Raw genomic sequence first — 16,853 nt, 5'->3', positions numbered from 1 at the left:
CTTGGCAAAGATGTTGGCTTCAAATTATATATATATATATATATATATATATATATATATATATATATATATATATATAATTAATGAGTATAGGGCTCTTATGGTTGTTGCGGAAGACAGAGAAGTTTGCTAATTTGAGTTTTCCACAGTTTGAATTCACACAAACTCATCCACCTTAATGTTAAAAGCAGTAAACTGTAATGTATAAGTACTGACTGACAGTTTCACGTGACTCTTGCAAAGTTTTTGTGTGTCGCCGGCCAGAGAATCAAACCTTTCCAGTGTTGGTTTTATTCAGATGTGCCGCCTGAAAGTATTACAGCACAGGTTTTCATCCAAAAACAGCCACAAAACAAGTCAATTCCAAAAAACGGCAACATGCAGCTGTGGCTCGGCGGAGAAGAGTAGCACACAGTAGCAGAACATTTCAAAACCTTTTCAAAAGTGGTACCTACCCGTGTTCGAGTCGACTGATTAAAACACCACAGTTGGGTGGGGCTCCTGTTTCAGTAGCACAGCCTTTTCTTTTCTAAACATCATTTTTCTATAAGTGCATCCACTTCAGATGTTGTGTGGGCCTAAAAACGATCTTGCATGATTTCATTAGTTAGTTTCTTTAAATATATCAAAAATATTTAAACTAAAATATATGTCCATTTTTAATTAATTTATTTTAATGAAATAAAATATGTGATTGTTAAGATTTGCAGTGGTTCCATTTTCTTTCCTTTAGCTGCAGTTTTTCTCTCCAAAAACACATCATGATGTCAATCATCACCACTTAGGTTTCTTTTAAAAAGCATTTTATCTTTGAAAACGTGTCTTGTTGCTGCTTTAATCGAGCTAATGATGCAGCAGGATGAATCAGTGAGCACTGCAAAGGTTACACACGATTTTGTGATTGAGGATGTGGCGCCACCTAGAGGAGAAGCAAAACATGACGTTTTCCATCCTTCATGCTCTCCACCAATAATTAACATCTGGTACAAAACCTACTCAGATTCACTACAATAATAAAACTTCTTGCAAAATATTTCCATTTATTCTTTATAACAGCATTTTGTAAATGTTAGTTTATTTATAACAAGGTTAAAGATGAAAAGAATCAATGCATGATACTTCAAATCTGTTTCTGTTAAAAATACAAAGTAGTTAAATTATACATTATGTCACAATTACCGCCTCCATGATCATCTCTGACTTCTTCAAGTGAACATTTATATTTATATTTATATATAAATAAAATTTTAGATTTATGAAAAACATCTGTTGTCAAACCTCGTATGGATGTTACAAATCACGGATTAGGTTCCGTTTGTTCAGGTTAAGCTGAAGCCAGAATCAGTCGGAGTCTATTTCTTCCCGCGATAATGAGCTCCGACCACCATGTAACTATCTGGTGAGACGTTGAGACTAGATGGCCTCGCTTTGCCCCTGCAGACCTCGACCATAGGTCTGGCCAGTGTCCCCACACCTCCTCCTCTGCAGGGATCGTGTTTCTGCAGGTAACACATAAATGTCTCCCAACCTCCGCCAACACGCACCATCACATGACGCTCATTTAACATCTGCAAAAGGAAGACAGAACACAATCAAACCAGGGAGGAGATGATGACTGGAACAAGAGCCTTAGAACAAGAACCTTCTCGCACACACACACACACACACACACACACACCTCTAATAATTACAAGCTTGTTGTGCATGTGTGGCTTGAAAGGCAAATTATCTCCTGCTTTGTCAAAATCCCATTAAACCAAATGAAACTTCACCTCGTAGCACCAGCACATAGGCTGCACTAATCCACACACACACACACACACACACACACACACACACACACACACACACACACACACACACACACACACACACACACACACATACACACACATACACACACATACACACACACACACGCACATGCACACACACACACACACACACAAAACCTTTAAACAAATGTTTATTTAAAAAAAAGACCACTGTATGCTAGCTCTCCTTACTGCGGATGTATTTTTATAGACGCATGTCATTAGAGCTGAAAACAAACTGTTGCCATGGCAACTAGCGGCACAATAGGAAGCCTTGAAAAATTAAAAAAAGAGGAGAAAATGAGATGAGTTCAGCTGAAACCTTCTCCCAGTGAGCCATGAGCATTCCCAAGAGGCCTTGCAAAGGCAGCATTCCCCCCCCCCCCCCCCCCCCGCCCCACTGGCAATAAACCCTTCATTACAGAACCATTAAGATTGTGTTAATACAAGCTGATCCGCTCCTCTAAAGCGAGGATGCATGTATGGGAGAGGCATAAAAAACTGACGGTACAAGCACAGGCGTGTGCAGAGGCTGGGTCGGCCACAGAGGAAGCACCAGACGAGGCTCGTCTCAGCTGTCATCCTGCAGATTAAAATGTTCAGGTCGACAGAGGTCAAGTCCGACATGCCGGATAAACCTCTTCCCTGTCACACACCGAAGGAATATTCATCTGACCCGCTTTCATTCACAGAAATTCAGTGGTCATCTAAAGGTTAATTTCAAACAGAATAAATGTCAACAACAAAATCTACATCCTGGACTTTTAGTCAGGTCTTTCACCGGAGGATCAGCTAAAGGAAAGCAGAACCTCTTTGGTTGACATTTTTCTTTTTCTGCAGCAGACCTTCATTGCTTTTTGTCTCTGTCACACCCCCTTCCCTTCAGGTTTTCATACTAACTGTTCTATGTCGACAACTCCTAAACGAATGTCTGAATTCCCACATGCCCGCCCCCCGGCTGCTCCATTGATTCCTTCCCTCAGCTCCTACTGAAATATGCATGAGTGCACTGAGGAATAGGACACACTTGCCAACAGGAGGCAGGCTTTAGCCACATGCACTGACTCACAAGCTGCTGTGACACAAGTCAAAAATGTTATATCAGAAATGTAGCATAAGGACGAGGAGGGTAATGTATTGTTCTGTTTCCTGTGGAGGAGTCGGGTTTCTGCTCGGCTTCTGACCAAGTCCTCCAAACACTCCCACATCACCCCGCTTCTCCTCCAGCTTCACTGGCTGCCAGTCAACTTCAGGGTTCATTTCCAGATCCTGGTTCTGGTCTATAGGGCCTTACATGGACAAGCACCATCTTACATTGGTGATCTTCTCAGTCCCTACATCTCCAGCAGGTCCCTGAGGTCCAGTGGCCAAAGCCTACTGGTTGTGCAGCACCAGGCTAAAGACCAAAGGTGACAGATCATCTGCTGCTGTGGCCCCCAGACTGTGGAACTCTCTCCCCCTGACCCTGAGACCAATGGTCTCCTTTAAAAAGCAGCTGAAAACTCAACTGTTCAGGTTTTGGTGTGACCTTCATCACCAACCTCTCCTCATTCCTTATTCCGCCTTTCTCGGGATCCATTGACTTCCCTCTTTCCTATTCATTTTCTTTCTCCCCTTCCAACATTTGTTTTTCTTTTCTCCTTTAAAATATGTTGTTAATCATTTTAGAAATCTTTTTATACTTTAACTTTATTTTTTTGTGACATGCCTCACAGTTTTTATCTTAAGAGGCGCTAGATAAAAGATTGTTTCCTTTCTTTTCCTTCTTGATTAATCAAGATTAATGAATTACAAAGCCTCTGATTAATTAGATTAATTTTTATTACCAAATTCCACCCTTTTTCATATAAATTTAATGTTCCTCCTCTCAGTGCAACATCAGGATTCACAGTGAGCTTCAAAATAAAGAGCTCAAATATGATAAAGAAACGAGACAATGGGGTTTCATGTTAACAGGATGGAGTGAAAGCAGGAAAAAAGGCATGCTTCAACGGTTTTGCTCAGCTCCACATCTTCTGATTCTAAAAGCCTTGAAAAGAAAAGCACTTGCATGATATTTGGAGGTGTTTAAATGAGCTTTTCTTCGGGTCACCATCAGACTGCGATACAAAGCTGATGGAGAACCTAATTGGTTTCAGGAAGAAAAGACAGCCTTCCTCTTTTTCAGCACCAAAGAATGGAAAGCACTCCACGAATGGTGTGATTGAATATCCTCCAGAGGGAATAGAAGGGGGGCTGGGGGAAGGCAGACGTGGTGGTGCTGGGTGTAAAGTTTACACGAGGAGGGGCGGTCACGCTCAGTCGCTCATTAACAAGCTGTCTGATTAAACCCCCTGCTAATGACTTTGTCTCAGTAATCAATAGTATCTGCTCTTTTAAAAGGTCTGTACACACCGGCTGCCCTCCCAGGAGCAGCACAGGGGCCTATCTTTATGGTAATTGAAGTTTATGGCGTGTTTTCCTGCACGCATATAGAGATCCGTGGGGATCAAGATGATGGATGACATCAGGGTGGATGGGTCACATCGCCCTATTCAGACAGCTGAGGTGTAGTTGTCTGTCAGCGGAACAGAAATCACGCGTTTGTGTCCACATCCTAGTAATTATGGGTTAAAACCCTGACAGCTTACAGTGAGAGGCTGTTTTTGCAAGGCTGCATACAAAAAAAATGGGTAATCAGGTGAGATAAAGAACAAAACAAATCCTTTAAATATCACAATGAAAACAAAAACAAAGGCCGTTTTTTTCCCCTTCAGCAGCGACTCGGGTGTTAAACACGAGTCGCTGACAGATGAGTGCTGGGGAAACCTGCTTACTGGGCTTTATTCTCTAATGGAAACAGAAAAAAAAACTGTTTACAGACTGCTGGCTTGAAAAAGTGTTGAATGATTAAAACCAGAGACCCAAACTGAAACATTTGTGTGACTGAAGGTTATCATCCTAGTCTGTGTTAACTCCTAAATGCACATAAGAAGAAAAAAGCAATTATAATAACAAAATGTTTGCCTATTTTAAACATCTCTTTTATTTCAGAGGTTGAGCAAAACAACAAATGTTTAGAAAAGTTTACCTCAATCTACATTTTATAAAGAGCAAACCTTCTGAAGCTTTCATTTCTTGTCTCTGTGTGGACTGATGCACGAGGACAGGGTGAAGAAAGACCTTGTTTTATCTTTGAAAGCTTCCCCACACAGACGTGGACTCCGGCTCCCGGGTGGGTTGCCATTTAAACCACACGCCAGGGTCACGTCTCCGCATCCACCCAGAGGCACGTTTGTTTTTCCTCCAGACCTGTACTCTTTGCTGAAGGTCTATGTTCTGAATACAATCATTGTCAGCCCAGTCTTATCCTGACCACCGGTTGCCAGGCAACCTTGCCTCCCATTCGTGAGCCTCCACACATACGCATGTACGGGTGGAGGATGACTGAAGGAGGCTGAAAGGCACTGAGCGCTGGCGTATCAGTCACCCTGACACATGCCGCACTTGTTGCTGACTTAACTGTTGAATTAAAACTTGAGGGAAATCGCAGCTCACTTCTTCTTATGATGTGAATCATCGTTGTGTGAGTCTGCTGCATTTTCAACTATCTTCAGCTTTTCACAACCATACATCTGTATTTAGGGGTAGAAAAGGAAGGAATTTTTATTAAGTTTGGTGAAGATTGAGTTAAAGACTGTATGTTTATACCAATTAAAGTGCATTTTTATGTCCTAAGGAGATGCGTAGAGTGCAAACAAAAGTTAAAAGATGTTCTTCATTCATTTATTTAAATGTAAAACTTTTAAATTGTCATTATATCATCCATCCATCCATTTTCTTCCGCTTTTCCGGAGTCGGGTCGCGGGGGCAGTAGCCCAAGGCAAGAGGCCCAGATTTCCCTCTCCCCAGCCAGCTCCTCCGGGGGAATCCCAAGGCGTTCCCTGGCCAGGTGAGAGACATAGTCCCTCCACCGTGTCCTGGGTCTACCTTTAGGTCTCCTCCCGGTTGGACGTGTCCGGAAAACTTCACCAGGGAGGCATCCAGGAGGCATCCTGACCAGATGCCCGAGCCAACTCAACAGGCGGAGCAGCGGGTCTACTCCAAGCCCCTCCCAGATGACTGAGCTTCTCACCTTATCTCTAAGGGAGAGCCCAGCCACTCTTTGGAGAAAACTCATTTCAGCCGCTTGTATCCGCAATCTCGTTCTTTCGGTCACTACCCAAAGCTCATGACCATAGGTGAGGGTAGGAACGTAGATGGACCGGTAAATCGAGAGCTTCGCCTTCCGACTCAGCTCTCTTCACCACTACAGACCGGTACAACGCCCGCATCACTGCAGAAGCAGCACCAATCCGCCTATCGATCTCACGTTCCAGTTTTCCCTCACTTGTGAACAAGACACCAAGACACTTAAACTCCTCCACTTGGGGCAGGACCTCATCCCTGACATGGAGAAGGCATTCTACCCTTTTCCGAATCAAGACCATGGTCTCAGATTTAGAGGAGCTGATTCTCATCCCAGCTGCTTCACATTCGGCTGCGAACCGCTCCAGCGAAAGCTGAAGATCACGTTCTGATGAAGCCAACAGGACCACGTCATGTGCAAAAAGCAGAGACCTGATCCTCAGGCCATCAAAGCGGATGCCCTCCACACCTTGGACGCGCCTAGAAATCCTGTCCATAAAGGTTATGAACGGAATCGGTGACAAAGGGCAGCCTTGGCGAAGTCCAACTCTCACTGGGAACGAGCCCGACTTACTGCCGGCAATGCGGACCAAACTCTGACGTCGGTCATACAGGGACCTAACAGCCCGTATCAGGGGGCCTGGTACCCCATACTCCCAGAGTGCCCCCCACAGGGTCCCCCGAGGGACGCAGTCAAACGCCTTCTCCAAATACACAAAACACATGTAAACTGGTTGGGCAAATTCCTACGCACCCTCCGGGATCCCCCTAAGGGTATAGGGCTTGTTCCACGGCCAGGACGAAAACCACATTGCTCCTCCTGAATCTGAGGTTAAACAATCCGATGGACCCTCCTCTCCAGAACCCCTGAATAGACCTTACCAGGAAGGCTCAGGAGTGTGATCCCCCTGTAGTTGGAACACACCCTGCGGCCCCCCCTTTTTAAATAAGGGGACCACCACCCCGGTCTGCCAGTCCAGTGGGACTGCCCCCGATGTACACGCGATATTGCAGAGCAGCGTCAGCCAACACAGCCCCACAACGTCCAGAGCCTTAAGGAACTCCGGTCGGATATCATCCACCCCAGGAGCCTTGCCACAGAGGAGCTTTTTAACCACCTCAGTGACCTCAGCACCAGAGATTTGAGAGGCCAATCCAAAGTCCCCAGACTCTGCTTCCTCACTGGAAGACGTGTCGGTGGGATTGAGGAGGTCTTCAAAGTATTCTTCCCACTGATCCACAACGTCCTGAGTAGAGGTCAGCAGCACACCGTCCCCACTATAGATAGTGTTGTAGCACACTGCTTTCCCCCCTTGGGGCGCTGGATGGTGGACCAGAATCTCCTTGAAGTCGTACGGAAGTCTTGCTCCATGGTTTCACACAACTCCTCCCATGCCTGGGTTTTTGCCTTGGTGACCACCCGAGCCGCGTTCCGCTTGGACTGCCGGTACCCGTCAGCTGCCTCTGGAGTCCCACAGGCCAAAAAGACCTGATAGGACTCTTTCTTCAGCTTGACAGCATCCCTAACCGTCGGTTTCCACCAGCGGGTTCGGGGGTTGCCACCACAACAGGCACTGACGATCCTGCGACCACAGCTCCAGTCGGCCGCCTCAACAATGGAGGCACGGAACAGGGTCCATTCAGACTCAATGTCCCCCGCCTCCCCTGGAACATTTTGGAAGTTCTGTCGGAGGTGGGAACTGAAGCTCCTTCTGACAGGAGACTCTGCCAGACGTTCCCAGCAGACCCTCGCAATATGTTTGGGCCTGCCTGGTCTGACCGGCATCCTCCCCCACCATCTGAGCCAACTCACCACCAGGTAGTGGTCAGTTGACAGCTCCGCCCCTCTCGTCACCCGAGTGCCGAAGACTTGCAGCCGCAGGTCAGATGAAACAACAACAAAGTCGATCATCGAGCTGTGGCCTAAGGTATCCTGGTGCCAAGAGAACATATGGACACCTTCATGTCTGAACATGGTGTTCATTATGGACAATTGATGACTGGCACAGAAGTCCAATAACAAAACACCACTCAAATTCAGATCAGGGGGGCCGTTCCTCCCAACCACACCTCTCCAGGTCTCACTGCCGTTGCCCACGTGAGCGTTAAAGTCCCCCAGCAGAACGAGGGAGTTACCGGCAGGAGCGCTTTCCAGCACCCCCTCCAAGGTCTCCAAAAAGGGTGGGTAGTCTGAACTGCAGTTTGGTGCATAAGCACAGACCGGTCAGAACCCGTCCCCCACACATAGGCGGAGGGAGGCTACCCTCTCATTCACTCGGGTAAACCCCAACGTACAGGCACCAAGATGGGGGGCAACTAGAATGCCCACCCATGCTCGGCCCCTCTCAGTGGGAGCAACTCCAGAGTGGTAGAAGGTCCAACCCCTCTCAAGGAAACTGGTTCCAGAGCCAGAGCCATGCATTGAGGTGAGTCCGACTATATCTAGACGGAACCTCTCAACCTCACACACCAATTCAGGTTCCTTCCCCACCAGAGAGGTGACTTTCCATGTGCCAAGAGCCAGCTTCTGTAGCCGAGGATCGGACCGCCAAGGTCCCTGCCCTTGACTACACCCGTCACACACCGCACCTGACCCCTTTGGCCCCTCCCACGAGTGGTGATGTCATTAAATCACTTAAACCAATCTCCTGGTTAGTTTCTGGTGAATCTCAAATACTAGCCAACACAAAACTTGCCGTGATTCATCAGTTTTGCAAATACTGAATAATGGAAAATGGCATGTAACTATATAGCACCTACTAAAGTCCTAGAACCCCCCAGGGCACTTTTTAAGGCAACAGTCATTCACCACACACACACACAGTCACACTCTGGTGGTGATGAGGTACGATGTAGCCACGACAGTGGGTTAAAGGTCATCTTTACTCATAGTTTAATACATTTGCAGTGGTCTCCAGTAGGAATGTAAGCTTTGTAAGTTGTTCTCTGTTGGGAAAAAAAGCTCCGGTGCACCTGTTAGAGGATGTAGAAGTCTGCCAGAGGAGAAAGTATCAGACGGCAGGATCTGGACTCTTATTACCTGATATTTGGAGAAACACAACTCTACCACCGACTCCATTTGCTTTACAACAATGATGTCTTATTCACAAATAGCACATGCCTGGAGGAGTTCTGCTGTGTGGTGGTGTTGCTAATGGTAATGTTTAGCTTCTGCTAGCCGAGACATTCTCTGCTGTTTCCTGGATGCTAAGCCAGCAACAGCCTTCCCTGTCACGAGTCAAGATGGGTGAGTACATGAATGTTAAGTGACAGTGTGATGTCACATTGTCAGGCTTTTCAGATCCTAGCATTTCACTGTCTATTTTCTATCAGAAGCTAATGTGTAGGAGACTATTTTCACATTCAGCCTGCATGTTAAACTCAGAGTGACTGAACATTTTCTAAAATAATAATTAAAGAGTAGTTTCTCAGGGAACCTGCTCTTTTTGTGTCATGCTCAAGGACACAACGACTGAGTGAGGCATGAACCTGCAACCCTTCAGTTTCAAGGTGGGAACTTAGTAGTGGAATGGTCTAAACTCAACAAAATAACATGTTGATGAAATGAAACCAAGTTGCTTAAACATAGACTAATGTACATTATGTTAAAAGTAAACATTTAATACTCCTTACGTTTAGGCAGCTAGGTTTAGTGGAACCAGCGGACACAACTTGGTTAAGTAAACTCACCATTTTGGATGGATGGATCCACTTTGGGATTTCATTTGGTTCAAGATGGCCACTTCAGACGAGTAACCGAAACACAGAACTGACTCAAACCTAATGGATCAGCTATTTAGCTAATGTTTAATGTGGTAGCAGCTGAGCCATTCTCAGTACTTGGAGTTCAGATCATGCACGAAGATCTGAACATAACACCAGGAAATGATGCACGAAACCCTGCTGGCTAGCTTTTAAGTATAGAATGTGCCACATGTTCAGGTGTGCTGACCAGCGGGACGGTGCTCCACACGCGGTGTGTAGATTAGTGGTTTAAGATTAGATGGATGCTTACCCGTATGAACAGAACTTTATCTCCAACACGGTAGCAACCTTTAGGTTGTCTTTCAACAGGAAACTTGGTGGGACAGCTGCAGGGAGGGGTTTCAATCATACTTTTCACCTGAAAGAGATTTTTAAAAGGACTGAGCGTCAACCAGCCAGATGCTGTAAGAGGAAGGCCAAACAGAAATGAAATGCATACTATATCATCCAGATTGCTGGCGCTCGAACTTCTCCGGGTTTTGGATTTGTTGGATAAACGTGGAGTTTGTGTTGCAGCTTGAGAGGTAATGGGAGGAGTGGCTGCAGGTTTGTTTATTGTTGCAGGGCAGACATCGATAGCAGATAGCAGAGTTTTGCCTGATGTCGGAGCTGGAGCAGATGTGTTAGTAGTAGAGGATGAGGAGAACAAAGGGGTCTGTGTTGAAGCTGTGGTTGTACGAAGGTTAGAGGCTGAGAGGGAGAGCTGAGGAGGGGGTGAGGGTGTGCGAGCCGGGTCTGATGTGGCTGATGGAAGATCAGAGGACACAGAGGAGGAGAGAGGTTCAGGAAGATGAGTTGAGCTGGGAAAGAGGGATGAAGTAGGAGAGGGGGAGGCAGGGGGTAAGGGGGGTGAATACAAGGATGTTGGAGGAAAAAAGGAAAGAGGAGATGATGGCGACGAGCACCCCGCCTCCTCCCTTTCTATCTCTTTCTCCAACTTCACCAGCCCCGGTGGCTCCACGCCGTACCTGATGGTGAAGAGCAACAAAAGATCCATCAGCACAACGTCTGACGGCGTTTAGGGATTCGGAGCCAGAGGTCCGAGCACCAGCTGCTGCATGAAGTCAAATAAGTCAGAAACATCTAAAGTAAAAGTAAAAATCAATATTAGAGCCAGAATGATCAAAATACTTTAAAAATAGTTTATAGAAAAATAATAAAAATTGGACTTTGTTTAAAAGAAACATTTAATTTTTGAAATTTTCATATTAAATGTAATTTTCAGGACTTGTGCTCCTCATGCACTCACTCTGAATCTTGTTTCATTGTTTATCACAACTACAATACATTTTTATTACATTTTAAACCAGTTGTTGCTCTAAACTTGCATTCAGCTTTAATGGATGTGCAGGTTATCCACTAAGTTATTGCAGACTATTTCTGATTTCTACTTCTTCACACTTTTTATGTAAAAAATAAATAAATAAATAAATAAATAAATAAATAAATAAATAAATAAATAAATAAATGTACAGGCTGTAATTTTGTTTTACCGTGCTGCGATGCGTCCTAGCTCCATCAGGCACAGGCACACCTCCCTGGGCTGCTTGTGAAGGACTTCACACACCAGACGCATGATGGACAAAGAGAGCAGGATTTAAAAAATAAATAAATGAAAAAGAAAACGGACTATCTGAAAAGTAAGATGTTTCCAGAGATAAAAATCAGTTTTGGACAAAAGAGTGTGGGAGAGAAGGCCGATTTCAAGGAAAATCCCGTCTATTGTGCTTTTCTATCTTTAAAGATGAGCAGGAATTCCTGTGGGCTCTGGCCTGAGGGCATGAGGGCGCCAGGTCCTCGCTGAGATATAAAAACCTCACCTACCCTTTTGTCAGTGGAGGTGTGTGTGTGTGTGTGTGTGTGTTGTCAAGGTCTTGATGACAGGAAGAAAGATCTTATTTGCCCATTTTTAGTAGGCAGCTTGATCTTATTGTAAAGGTGCGGAAGACTGAAAACCTGTTTTAATGATTATTTTTGATTAGAATCGGTCACTTTTTGAAGAGTTGAATCTATTAATGAAATCATCACAGATATTTTTTAATGATTACAAAAATGTAAAAAAAAACCACTGAAATAGCAGCTGCTAGTTGATGATTTAAAGGTGTGGTTCACTGTTCTGATTGTTTTAGGCCACTCTGACATTTTCACGCAGGCTGAACATGACAATAGTCTCCTACACCTACCTCCTGCATTAACTTCTGATAGAAAACAGACAATGAAAGTCTAGGATTAGAAAATCCTGACAGATCTACGTCACACTGTCACTTAACATTCATGAACTCACCCATCTTGATGGGGAAGGCTGTTGTTGGTTTAGCATCCAGGAAACAGCGGAGGACGTCTCGGCTAATAGACGCTAACGTTAGCATTAGCAACTCCACCACATGGCAGAACTCATTTAGGCTTGTGTTATTTATGGAGATAAAACATCAACGTTGCAGAGCAAACAGAGTCAGTTGTAGAGTTGCGTTGCTGTTAGCCAATCAGAAATGAGATGTCCAAACCTCAGGAAATACGATTCCAAATCCTGCCATCTTGAGCTCCCTTCTCCACCAGCTGACTCGTACTTCCTGAAACCGATGCATCTGACAGGCCATTTACTACTGATAGAGACCACTACAAATGTATTGATTAAATAAATGAACCACACCTTTAAAGACGTTGTTCTTCCACATTTTTGCTCCAGAGCGATCAGATCTCAGGCTGCAGGCTTAGTGGTGATATACAACTAAAATGGAGCTTTCAGTTCCCTGGTTCCTCTCTTATGGATCCAGCTTCCAGACCTCATCTATGTTTGATGTATTAGTATGTTTAGTTTCGGTTACATGGCTTATCCCTTTAGCTATACTACTATAGGTTTAGAGGACATACTGGACTCACTCTGCTGGCTTTATTGATTTTGCTGTCTTTTATGCTTATCCTCGATAAAAATGTGGACTGGCCAAACCCTCCTGGGCTAGGTTCTGCCATATCCGGGGTTGGTTCTGGTTCTGCTGGAGTTTCTTCCCCTTAAAAAGGAGTTTTCCTTTACACTGTCGCCCCACTGTGCTTGCTATAGATGACTGGCTATTTAAGAATCAGGACTTTTTGCTTTTTTAAAACCACAGGTTTACAGCCTGCTGCTGTAGTACTTTGTGATAACTTTTGTTGTGTAGAAAAGAAAACAAATGTGCTTCCATTTGTGAAATTAGCAACGTGTGTGTGTGTGTGGGTGGGGGGGGGGGATTTACCTGCATACTATCATTCTCACGCACCTGTGGCCCTGCTCAGACATGCCCAAAGAAAAAGTGAACGGGGAAGGTTGTGCTTAATGTGGTAAATGGAAAATGGTCTTTGTATAGCACCTGCTTAGGGTTCTACAACCCCCCAAGGTGCTTCACAACTCAATCAGTTATTCACTCATTCACACACACACACACACATTCACATGATGGTGGGGATGAGCTACGATGTAGCCACAGCTGCCCTGGGCCACTGACACGGGCGAGGCTGCCAAACACCGAGGCCACCAGTCTCTCCAACCACCACCATCAGGCAAGGGGGGTTAAGTGTCTCGCCCAAGAACACAACAGCAGAGGGGTGGACTGGCCTAGCTGCCCCCACCCCCGCCCACCCCAACACACACACACACACACACACACACAAAACACCAAGATAATCACCTCCCCTCAACCCATCCCACTCTATTTGACTGCACCCGTTGGATTTGCAGGACACCTGCGAATTTTCTCGGAAAACAATCATCCAACAAAACCTAAGGTAAACTCTTCTGCTTTCAAACACCTTTTCAGGTCTTTGTGAGTGCAGGATAACCGTCGAGGCTTAAAAACAACCAATATGAGATGCAATTTTCCATCTTGACTCACCCAAATCCTCTGACTCAAAAAGATGGGCATCATCAATGCCGATCCGTCGACACCAGTGGAGGAAGTTGGCGGTATTATCTCGGGCAAAAAAGGATCCAGAAGTGGCGTCAGCTCGCCAGTGGATCACTCGTCGGACAAAAGGCTGTGGTTGTTATGAACACAGAATCACACACAGGAAGTGAGTCTGCAGTGGAAATGATTCCACCGACTCACCTTTTACAGGATAATTGGTTCATAAACCTGCAGGATGACTTCAAACACACACTCGTCTTTACAATTACAGCAGTGTGTCAATAAGAGCACGCCATCGTTAGCTTTAGCATCCTCCATTAGTGCAAGTGTGTAAGGATGACAAAAGGAACGAGAACTTGTTGAAACACAACTGCAGCAAAGTGAGGATTAGTAAAAGAAAGCTGGAGAGGACACGAGCCAACGCTGACCTAGATCTTATTGGGTTGGGTTTTTACAAAGTCCTGCTTTCATAGATAAATAAAACAATAACAAACAGGAAAGATGCATAAAAACTTTACGTTTCCTAAAAAATATTCTTTTTTTAATTATATTTAATGTATATTTTAAACTGTGTGAAAGTTTAAAGTCCCATTAGTCATCATCACACACTGGTGAAATTCACCTCTGCATCTGACTGAGGGGAGCGGAGAGCTGCAGCTGTGGCTGTGCTCGGGAACTTTTTGGTGCCTTAACCCCCCCAGTCCAACCCACCCATCCCACCACCCCCCACCCCCCCCACCCCGTCCAGCCCCTTAAATCTGAGTGTCAAGCAGGGAGGCATTGGGTCCCATGTTAAAGTCTTTGGTATGACCCGACTGGGGTTTGAACCCCGACCTCCCACTCTCAGGGTGGACACATACCACTAGTATCTTAATGATTTTCATTGGTTTAAATGATGTGTTTATTTGTACTTTTGTGAATTATTTCCATTTCCACTCAAGTGGACCGAATTGTAGATTTGTGATTTTTGTGCTAAGTCTGCGATATTCCAACTCCTCACACAGAGCTCCTGCCTGTAAACCTGCTTTACTTTTGTATTTTTTAACTATCCAACCTGGCAGTCATGTTTCTGGACTGTGGGAAGAAGCCAGGGTACCCGGAGAGAACCCACGCATGCACAGGGAGAACATGCAAACTCCATGCAGAAGGAACCCAGGCCGGGACGTAAACCCACAACCTTTTTTGCTGCAAGGCAAAGGCACTAACCACTGCTCCACTGTGCAGCCCTGTATTTTTAAACTATTATATTTAATTTCAAGAATAAAGTGATAAGTATCTATGTAAAAAAAAAAATCGCTGCAGTTTTTCTCCCCTTTTTCGTTGCATCATTCTGGTTGTATCTTTAAAACAATGACAAAATAAATCTGAAAGGTCACGTGGAGTGGATTTTGTTTAGTTTTACACATGTTCTCAGCGTGTGTTTGTGCTGAATCAGCACCTTGCTGCTGTTGAAGTGAATCATCTTGTTTTGGAGCCGCTGTGCCAGCTGACAGAGGAGAACACCGTTATCCAACTCATCTAACAGATTGTCTGCTGTGAGGATCACTCCTGTAGAAAACACACACACACACACACACACACAGACACACACACACACAGACACACACAGACGCGCACGCACACGCACACACACAGACACACACAGACGCGCACGCACACACACACACACACACACACAGACGCGCACACACTCACAAACACAGACATGCACACACGGACACACACACACACACACACACAAACAAACAAACAAACAAGCACACGCACAGACAGACAGACACGGGCACATGCACACACACACACACAGACATGCACACACACACACAGATGCGCATGCACACACACACAGACAGACAGACAGACAGACATGCACACACGCGCACACACACACACACAAACAAACAAACAAACAAGCACACGCACAGACAGACAGACACACGCACACGCACACACACACACAAAGACGCACACGCACACACACACACACAGACACGCACACACGGACACACACACACACACAGACGCGCACGCACGGACACACACACACACACAGACACACACACATACACACACAGACACACACACACACACGGACACACACAAACAAACAAACAAACAAGCACACGCACAGACAGACAGACAGACACACACACACACACACACACACACACACACACACACAGACACACGAACACACACAAACAAACAAACAAACAAACAAACAAGCACACGCACAGACAGACAGGCACACACACACACACACACACACACACACACACACACACACACACACACACACACACACACACACACACACAGGACTTTCTGAACAGGTTGTACTACAAACTACATGTTCTAACAGAAACCTGCCTGTAAAAGGATTTCCTGTGTAACTTTTTAGTGTTTGTATAGATTTTAACTTACTGATTATGAGAAAATAAAAAAAGACATTTCCTTATTTCGTCTAATTTGATTTTTTCTAAATAAATAACAATAAAAAACAGCCTCACCCATTATCTTGTTCATCCAGAGAGCCAGGTCCTCCTTCATGGGCAGCAGACTGGCATGGTGGCGGTAAGGCAGCCACTGGCTGTATTCCTGAGGACTGGTGAGACCAGGTCCTGAGTGTCTATACTTTGGAGATAGAAGACAGTTCATCCCCAAACCAGTCAGATTCCCTGGACTCAGAGGATTGTCCAGGCTGGGAATCATCATTCCTGCTTTGCTGTCCTTGCTTCCCTTTCAACTGGACTTTGGTGGATCCTGGTGAATCGAAATATTAACGTTAGTTTCAATTAAAGCTACTGCAATTTTTGCTATTCTTTCTTCTTTCTTTCGGTCTTTATTTTGGTTTATAGCATTAGCATAAAATTTTTTCTTTTCAAACAAAACAATATTAACAATTTGAATTTAAACCAAAAAAGGAATAGGCAGAAGCAATGCTTATTTTAGCCTACCCTATTTTCCACCTAAGATACATAACCAATATACATTTCTTTTATTTTCCCCAATATAAATATCCACAATGAAAATTAATTAATGTCTATACATACTTTTCATACCCTGTAAATATGTGACACTTTACACCTGCTTTAAACTTTAGTAAAGAAGTACATTTCTTCAAATCATCATCTAACTCATTCCACAGTTTCACACCAACAACGGAAAAACATCTTGATTTCACATTAGTTCTGGCTTTTACACATTCAAACATAAATACACCTCTGAG

The 16,853-nt window shown here is 44.8% G+C and overlaps 1 protein-coding gene across 1 annotated transcript; it reads right to left on the bottom strand.

Moving 5' to 3' along the window:
* Nucleotides 1-1,058: 1,058 nt before the first annotated feature.
* Nucleotides 1,059-16,365, bottom strand: gas2b (growth arrest-specific 2b). Its single transcript, XM_015953158.3, has 7 exons — nucleotides 16,135-16,365; nucleotides 15,063-15,172; nucleotides 13,613-13,754; nucleotides 11,240-11,303; nucleotides 10,186-10,714; nucleotides 9,997-10,104; nucleotides 1,059-1,568 (listed from the first exon to the last, which is right to left on the bottom strand). The coding sequence occupies exons 1-7, from the start codon at nucleotides 16,337-16,339 to the stop codon at nucleotides 1,353-1,355; spliced, it is 1,374 nt and encodes a 457-aa protein (XP_015808644.3). The 5' UTR covers nucleotides 16,340-16,365; the 3' UTR covers nucleotides 1,059-1,352.
* Between the last annotated feature and the right edge of the window lie 488 nt (nucleotides 16,366-16,853).

This window comes from Nothobranchius furzeri, chromosome 9 (assembly GCF_043380555.1).
Source record: "Nothobranchius furzeri strain GRZ-AD chromosome 9, NfurGRZ-RIMD1, whole genome shotgun sequence".
Taxonomy (NCBI): Eukaryota; Metazoa; Chordata; class Actinopteri; order Cyprinodontiformes; family Nothobranchiidae; genus Nothobranchius; species Nothobranchius furzeri.
The sequence above is the reverse complement of the archived record's forward strand: the minus strand, read 5'-3'. Positions and strand labels throughout refer to the sequence as shown.